At 37.0% G+C, this 9,475-nt stretch overlaps 1 protein-coding gene across 1 annotated transcript; it reads left to right on the top strand.

The window, feature by feature from the left end:
- The first annotated feature begins 346 nt into the window (after nucleotides 1-346).
- LOC107559198 (uncharacterized) lies at nucleotides 347-4,719 on the top strand. The gene is made up of 6 exons (XM_016242954.1): nucleotides 347-648; nucleotides 828-1,076; nucleotides 2,981-3,104; nucleotides 3,837-4,199; nucleotides 4,343-4,533; nucleotides 4,608-4,719. The coding sequence occupies exons 1-6, from the start codon at nucleotides 347-349 to the stop codon at nucleotides 4,717-4,719; spliced, it is 1,341 nt and encodes a 446-aa protein (XP_016098440.1).
- Nucleotides 4,720-9,475: the final 4,756 nt, after the last annotated feature.

Consider the following 9,475-nt stretch of genomic DNA (forward strand, 5'->3'; position numbering starts at 1 on the left):
CCACCTGTAATTTATCTTTGCACATGAATATTAATTGTGATGTTTGTGAGATTTATGAGATTCGAAAGGCAATATATTGCTAATTAGCTGGTGAAAAAAATAGAAATCTTACTGTAAAGAGTCATTATTAGGAGTACAATATTGTCACCTTCAATGACCACCTGTAATTTATCTTTGCACATGAATATTAATTATGTTTGTGAGATTTATGAGGCTTGAAAGGCAATATATTGCTAATTAGCTGGTGAAAAAAATTGAAATCTTACTGTTATGAGTTGTTATTATTATTATGAGTAAAATATTGTCACCTTCAATGTTGTTGTTTTTTTTTTCAGTGTACCTTGATATGGCGAAGCCAGTTATCCGTCTCCAAAACCCCAATGCTCCACCGGGTCGTCAGCAGGCTTTATTGGTGGCGACAAATGAGGCCCGTGCCTACAGAGACAGAAGAATGAATTTTCCTCTACCCCCTGATCAGCTGCTCAATGAGTCCACTGCCCTACCCCATGCCCAAAGGGCCCTTCGTGCTGAAGGCATTGCAGTACCATCACGACAGCAGTGTCTGGGGAAGCTGGTGCTACCCTTGGGTCAATATCTCAATGCCCCGTTTCCCTGGCTTGTGTCAAATGATGTGGGCTACATGAAGTAGTAAGCGTATTCTATATAAAGTTTTTTACAGAAGTCATAATTTTAAAAAGATGCTGATAGCAAATAATCTCTCTGAATATTTATAGAAGTATATGGTTGTTATCGCTGTGTAGTCTATTATTTTTTTTGTCTTTGTAAAGTTTAGGTGCTAATTTTACAACTGATGCATGTAATTGCAGTTTGATCGACAAGCACAGAGAAGAACTCTCTAAAAAACCTGGAAAGGCAAAAGTACAAAATCAATGGATAAAAGACCATCTGGCAGAGTACGCAGAGAGCTTTCCTGAAGTATCAATCATCCTGGAGGCCAACATCCACCGATATGTTTATGGACAAAAGGGTTTCGAGAACCATACCTTTCAGGAGATGTGGGAGCTCTATAGCCTATATTCTGCACAGAAGGACAGGCCAGATGATTTTAATACACTGTAAAATCCAATAGTTTACCTTACTTAGATTTAGTTAGTTATCTTAGTTGTTATACTTACTAGGTTTTATTAAGTTACAGCTACTTTCAAGGCAAATAAAACAATTTACTTACTGTTTTGAGTGACACTTACTTAAAATATTCAAGTAGCCACAAAGGAACCAATGACATTAATAAACCAATGAGAGGCAGCAGTGCACTAATATTTTGCTAATGTGCAACATAACAACAGCAGAAGAAGAAAAGAAAACCAGTCTTAATAGACTTTTCACTCATTTCCTCCATGTCTGCAGTTATCTTTCACTAGTTGCATTCACTCGTTTCCCAAAGTCATCTGGAATGTTGAATTCTCAATACAACTGAAATATCTGAAAGAACATCACATAAGCTAACTTCATAAATTGATTTTCCTAAAATGTGTTTTTTTAAACTCCCCATTATAGTGATTAGCAGTACCTTTGGTTGGGCACTTTGAACTTGGTTTTGTAATTATCTTCCTATTAATGTAGTAATGCATCATTAAGTTATTTGATTTCAAAGGAAGAAAAGTAATAAATAGGTTGCTTTTAGAAAGTGACTGATCTTCTAATTAAAGCATTAGTGCATTAATTGTGTTTGCTCATTAATAAACTTTATCAAATGTCTTTCTTCATAAAGAACCTGAGATGCTTTTCTTTGTGTTTATATAATTCTTAAATCATGTGCGGTAACATGTTAAAGTCACACACAGACTTAAACATTCAGCACGTGAACCACAACAATGGTAACAATTCAATTTAATTTATTTTCATTACTTGTAACAATAGCCATTTTATTTGCTCTTTTTGTTGTGCTGCTACTGACACAAGACAGCAAATAAAATTGTCAAATAAAATCAACAACTATAAAACAAAGCAACTGCATAATTTATTCATACCGCAATGCAGGTCCTTATAAGACTCCCAGAGTGCATTGCGGCATGAATAAATTATACATTTGCTTTGTTTTATAGTTGTTGATTTTATTTGACAATTTTATTTGCTGTCTTGTGTCAGTAGCAGCACAACAAAAAGAGCAAATAAAATGGCTATTGTTACAAGTAATGAAAATAAATTAAATTGAATTGTTACCATTGTTGTGGTTCACGTGCTGAATGTTTAAGTCTGTGTGTGACTTTAGCATGTTACCACACACGATTTAAGAATTATATAACCCCCAAAAAAAGCATCTCAGGGTCTTTATGAAAAAGTTATTGATAAAGTTGATTAATGAACACACACACAATTAATGCACGAATGCTTTAATTAGAAGATGGGTCACTTTCTAAAAGCAACCTATTTATTACTTTTCTTCCTTTGAAAACAAATAACTCTGACTTCATAATGCATTACTACATTAACAGAAAGATAATTATAGTAACGTAAACCAAGTTCAAAGTGCCCAACCAAAGGGACTGCTAATCACTATAATGGGGAGTTTAAAAAAACACATTTTAGGAAAATCAACATCAATTTATGAAGTTAGCTTATGTGATGTTCTTTCAAATATTTCAGTTGTATTGAGAATTCAACATTCAAGATGACTTTGGGAAACGAGTGAATGCAACTAGTGAAAGATAATTGCAGACATGGAGGAAATGAGTGAAAAGTCTATTAAGACTCGTTTTCTTTTCTTCTTCTGCTGTTGTTATGTTGCACATTAGCAACATATTAGTGCACTGCTGCCTCTCATTGGTTTATTAATGTCATTGGTTCCTTTGTGGCTACTTGAATATTTTAAGTAAGTGTCACTCAAAACAGTAAGTAAATTGTTTTATTTGCCTTGAAAGTAGCTGTAACTTAATAAAACCTAGTAAGTATAACAACTAAGTAAAGATAACTAACTAAATCTAAGTAAGGTAAACTATTGGATTTTACAGTGTATGAGCCAGAGGGATTCAATACAGAAGGCATACAGCTCTGTCAGCCGGTGGCTAAATACACCTGTAACCCACATCACCAGTGTGCAGATGAAAAGATTTAGGACATACATTTATGACAAGAAGAGTCAAGTAAGTCGTCTGAATGTTTTCAGCACATACAGCACATTATATCTTTCATGATAAAAAAAAAAGTTAATCAGAATGTTATTATTTACATTTGTTATACAGATGTCGAGCTCTTCCATCAGTGACCCCTCATGGCTGGATGACACCCACTTATTGGAGGTGATCGAATCGGAGTCCACGGCTTCCACAGCATCATCCTCATTCCCAACTACATACACACAATCCTCCTCGTCCACAGCATCAGCAGCAGCCCCAGCGGCAGCCACAGCGTCATCCGCAGCCACATCCACACCTTCTTCAAAGAAGTCCTCATCCACACCTTCAAAGAAGTCCTCATCCACAGCATCATCAGCAGCCACAGCATCATCCGCAGCCTCATCCACACCTTCAAATAAATCCTCATCCACAGCGTCATCCGCACCCACATCCATACCTTCAAACAAGTCCTCATCCACACCTTCATCAAAGAAGTCCTCATCCACACCTTCAAATAAATCCTCATCCACAGCGTCATCCGCAGCCACATCCATACCTTCAAACAAGTCCCCATCCACACCTTCATCACAGCGTCATCCACAGCCTTTACTCATGTTTTCCCAATAGAACCATCACAGAGTGACTCCCCAGTGAGTAATATTTACATACACAAATGTATTAAACATAAATGCTAAAAGTTGGAGTGATATTACACATGTATTGTTATGTAATTATGTTTTCTGTTTTGACATGTTTCAGGTCGAGCTGGAGGGCTGGGTGCGACTGTGGGAAAATCCCAACGGCATTCCACCAGCTGACCTCTCCTGGGTGAAGGATGACACAGAGCGAGGACTCTTTGGCCCCATTCAGGTGTATCGCGACAATGCTGCGGTATTGAAGAGGCGGCGTGTAATAAAATCAGACCGCATGTGGTTTTACCCTCCAGAACCTCCAGGCTACATCAGTGGTACTGTGCCAACTCCACATCTCTTCTTTTGGGGTCGCATCTTTGTGTGGCGGCCCGTTGGAGTTTGGAAATTCTCACTGAAGTGTCCTCGAGGAGAAGAATGTGTGGGTCAAGGAAAGAATGTGTACCTCTACAAATCAGGCTACCACACCAAGGTATTACATATTATTTATTAGATTAGTTAATATTACAGTTGGTATACAACAATTAAATTATTTATTATTATGTAAATACACCTACAGATCAAATAAAACAATGCACTGGGGGGTTTAACCATTTTTTTAAATATATCTTGCAGGTTCGTCACATTTGTGACGTATCCAGCTGGTACTGTATAATAACAGAGGTCCTGTGCTGCGGCCCGTGTACAAAAGCAGCCAGGGGTGGCGGCAGTGGCAAGGTGGGCAGGTGGTTGGCGTGGGATTCCACCATTCTGTGTCAACTTAGTGAGGCTCACCAAGCCATGTTCCCTGCTATTCTGACAGACAAGTGAGTACACTAAACATTGGTGTAAACCTAACATGCCTTGAATTAGTTGGCATATTAATTATCACACTTTACAGGCGTGGTGTGGACAAGAACGTGGTGCAGCTTCTGAGGGACCGGACTAAAGGGAACACCATGGTCAAAGTGTGGAGACAAATCCAGGAGAATCATGTTGAGGAGTATCTATAGTCAAGATGGCCAAACGCTATGCACCGGCACAACAGGACATCAGTGCTCATCACAACAGACTAATGTACACGCTGGTCAAACTTCTCTGGTTGGGGTTACCACACAGTTCCAAAACGAGCCCGGAAAAAACATCCATCCTGAAGGCCTACGAGAGAATTCAGCATTGCATATTGGTGGAGGATCCAGTGCTGAGTAAAGTGGGTATTCCTCTACCAAAGATTAACATCAAGACGGTCCGGGATTTCATCCGTCATCAGGAGAGGCTCATCAACCTGCAGTCAACAAGAATGCCATCAGCCACAATATCAAAGACTGCGTCGGTCTCCTCAAAAGACTTACCTCCAGCACCACGTCAGCTGTCGGTTCTCCCTCCACCTGACTACCAACAGATTGTGTATGAACACATTCCCAGCAAGGCAGGGACCAAAGTCTTAAAAGAACGATCAGACATGGTGATGCCAACTCCAAAAAACCCGTCCCAGGCAAAACACCCTGAATCTACACTGACGTCTGACTTACCCCAGCAGAAAACTCCAGCCATGTCTACCATCTTCAGACCTCTACCTAGAATCACTTCATCCACTGCTCCTGCACAAGTTATTCCGGCCACGTCCACCAATGCCACACCTGTGTCTTCCAGCCAGACTGACACGTCACAGAGTGCTGACACCCCTTCAGTCTGGTCTAGAGCAACAATATACAAAAGAAAAAACACAGTCATTCTTACTCAAGTTGGAGCAAAGCTTTCACGTGTACACCACTTGCCCATTTGCACACTTTGCCACCAACCCACTCAGGGACACAAAAAATATAAAAAGAAAACTTTTTGTCCCATGAAAATTATGTCGACCTCCAAAGGATTTGACAATAGAGTGTACACCAGCTATGAACACTTTACCACATTTGTGGACTCACAAGAGTGAACTTTGTCTTGCTGTTCTGAAGTTCAACTAGGACCACTGTTGTGTCGTTTTTATTTTTAGAGTTACATTTCATGTAACTACAGTTTATATTGAATATTGTTTATTCTATAGTTATTTTGTGCATCGGTCAAATATTTCATGTTTAAAAATAATATAGTTATATATAGTTTATACTGAATATTGTTTATATTGCTTTTTAAATGTTTTCTATATCACGTAACTAATATTTTATACTTCTTGTAACTTGTGACGTTTATATTGAATATTGTTTTTGTATTGTATTTTAATTCATTCAAGTTTTATTCTATTTCATGTACCTAATACTTCATGTCATGTAACTAAATATTGTTCTGAATATTGTTTGAATTGCTCTATATATTTCATGCACATACTTTATATTGGATGTAACTATAATAATTTATATTTTATGTAACTAGTTTATATTGAATATTGTTTACATTGTTTTATATATATTTTATTACATGTAACATTTTATATTTCATGTAACTGTAAATAAATTCAGAACTTATAGCATTAAAGGAATCTGTCACATATTTTACATATAATTGTCTTGGAAAAGACAGCTTTGTAATACTTTTCACTTAAGATAATGGTATATGCACATTACCTTAAATAACACCAAAAGTAAAACAAAACAGTACTTTCATGTATGAAATTGGGATGCATTATAAAACACTGAAAATACATAAAAACAAAAGTATTACAACTATATACTGTAACAAAATATAGTCAGTGCAAGAATAACAAATTACATTTACATTATATTAAATAGTCATTTTAAATAAAGCATGGGACAACAATATGATGTCAATTTTTTTTTCAGTTTTCATGATGAATATATATAGACATTGATAACAGTATAAACACTTCATTGATTATACTGATAATCATAGACTTAACAACAATTAACAGATTAACAAAAACTGTCCATCCTCAAGTTTTTGCATCATATTGGTCACGGTGTCTTGAATCACACAATCTCTCACCCTATGTTCGATGTCACTAAGGTGTTCTTCAATGTTGGTTAATCGTTTCATTGTTGCCATTCCATTTGAATACACCTGCTCCTCCTCAAATTCTTCCGGTGGTGGCGGTGGAAATGGAGTAAAATCATCTGGATCGCCAGGTTGGTCTGGGAACAGCACTTGTACTGCGGATTTTTCTTTTTCTTCTTCCGAGTCGATATAAAGTCCACTAAAAGTGTCAATCATTTCATTCACCGGATCTCTTATCTGACTGAATGCATCACCGGAGAAATCCGCAATGGGCGCAATCACATCCCTATCCATTTCAGAATGTAAGGTTTGATTTATTTCTCCGATTTAAAATTTTTGAATTTACTTTTGCTGTTAGTTCCTTTATTTGATCCTTTTTAAAATCATCTAGTGATACCCTCTAGGTTCAAGTCTAACTCAGTCATTGTCCCTGTTCGGGCGCCATTTTGTAACTTCTCTTTCTTTTATTTTTAGATTAGCGACAAATGAGGGTTCATCACTAAAATCAAATAAAGCAATTTATGAACTTCAGCAAACAGTCTCGCTTTTTTGTTGTTGTTGTGTTTTATTCCCCCAATGCTAAATGGGTTCAAGTGAAACTAATTATAATCTATACATACCAAAGAAACTAATAAACCAAATCAAGACCTTGTCCTTGACTTTACACCAAAGAAATAGTCTATTAGTTCTTATCTGAGCAAGGATGATCCATTCCGTGGCAAAAAAAAATGACTTACTCTTTCCGAAGAAAACATTGAGTGCGTTGAAACATGTGGATCACCTTTAGCGTGGACAACTCCGACTAACCTATGAATGAGCCTCATCAAAGGAATCAAACACAGAGGCACATCCACTTGACAATTAGTTTTGTATCCAAACACAGCTTTGGAAATGAAATATGCAAAGGAAAAAAAATCCTTATGTCGAGCTTAAAACCAAAGGTCTCTCAACTATAACTTCTTCAACCAGAAGTTCAAGGTAGCACAAAGAAACATGTGTTCCCTCTACCCAAACTGAACTACTTCTTCAGGCAACTACTCACCTGATATACAAACTAGGTGTGTCCACCTATCGCCCTCTAGTGCCTCAGTGTTACCCCACATAGGATTTTTAATTCCGTTACTCCAAGTATATGGAAAACGGTGACAGAAATTTCACTCTGTTACAACGTTACAGATCAATTGCACTACAGTCCGGCGCATCCCCTTCACAGAGGTCAGCACAAACCGGAGTGCAATGGCTGAGCCTTTTTTTTTTTTCTTCCTTAAAAACATTTATTTATCATTCAATTCAATACATAGTCATAACATCACTCAAAAAGGGCAAACAAAGGGAAATCTCTTCCCATACATATCATTCAAAATGTTCAAAAATTGGGGAAGGAATTGAACATTTCCATTTCTTGAGTGTTTTCATCAAAGAAACAGTTTCTATATCTTAGCACATAGTCTCTGATTGAAACAAGGCTTGAGGTAATCACTGTTCCCGCTGGTATATCATATCTTTTAAAGCAAGAAATATTTATTGCTTTCCATATCCCTTCTTTGATGACATTGATAACTGTCCACTATCTAATCCATTCCTCAGGGTCTATATTGTTCAGCTCTCCATACAGAACATCCATTTCACTTGGGAATCTATATAAGTCAGTTAACCATTCTCGTACAGAAAACTATAACCCCTTAGCATATTTACAAGACAGAATAGATGGCTGATGGACTCATATTCTCCACATTTAGATTTTGGACATTGTGAACTCTGTGAACAATTCCTTTTTCTCAAAAACACTCGAGTAGGTAGACTTTGATGCACTACTTACCAAGCAATGTCTTTATGTGCATTAAATAAGAACACATTGCTTACATTCTTCCATACTTGAATACAATAAGAATCAATGAGTTTTCCCACCGGAGATATCCTCTGTAATTCTGGGTATAACATATTTTGCACCATCACCCTATTAACTTTCTCTATAGGGATATCTGACACTTTAACTTTTCTTAAGAAAGATAGCACCCTTTCGTATATATTTGGTCTAAATTCAGCATGAGGTTTATTTTGTGGACGTCTAATCTTCCAAGCTCAGGGTCTATATTGTTCAGCTCTCCATACAGAACATCCATTTCACTTGGGAATCTATATAAGTCAGTTAACCATTCTCGTACAGAAAACTATAACCCCTTAGCATATTTACAAGACAGAATAGATGGCTGATGGACTCATATTCTCCACATTTAGATTTTGGACATTGTGAACTCTGTGAACAATTCCTTTTTCTCAAAAACACTCGAGTAGGTAGACTTTGATGCACTACTTACCAAGCAATGTCTTTATGTGCATTAAATAAGAACACATTGCTTACATTCTTCCATACTTGAATACAATAAGAATCAATGAGTTTTCCCACCGGAGATATCCTCTGTAATTCTGGGTATAACATATTTTGCACCATCACCCTATTAACTTTCTCTATAGGGATATCTGACACTTTAACTTTTCTTAAGAAAGATAGCACCCTTTCGTATATATTTGGTCTAAATTCAGCATGAGGTTTATTTTGTGGACGTCTAATCTTCCAAGCATTGGCTACCTGTTGGCCTATCCAACGTTTAGCAAAACAATGCCATAAGATTTCTTGATTCTCACTTAGACAAGCTTTCAGAAGAGGAGTCAAAAACATTGATTCCAATTTAATGCTTATTTATGGAACTGCTAGCCCACCCATAGCTACTGGTTTATACAATATCTCTCTTCTCATTCTTTCATGTTTGGAACCCCAAAGGAAACCGAACAAGACTTTTTTAACTGATCTTATAA

This window comes from Sinocyclocheilus grahami, unplaced genomic scaffold (genome assembly GCF_001515645.1).
Source record: "Sinocyclocheilus grahami isolate Dianchi unplaced genomic scaffold, SAMN03320097.WGS_v1.1 scaffold678.1, whole genome shotgun sequence".
Lineage (NCBI taxonomy): Eukaryota > Metazoa > Chordata > Actinopteri > Cypriniformes > Cyprinidae > Sinocyclocheilus > Sinocyclocheilus grahami.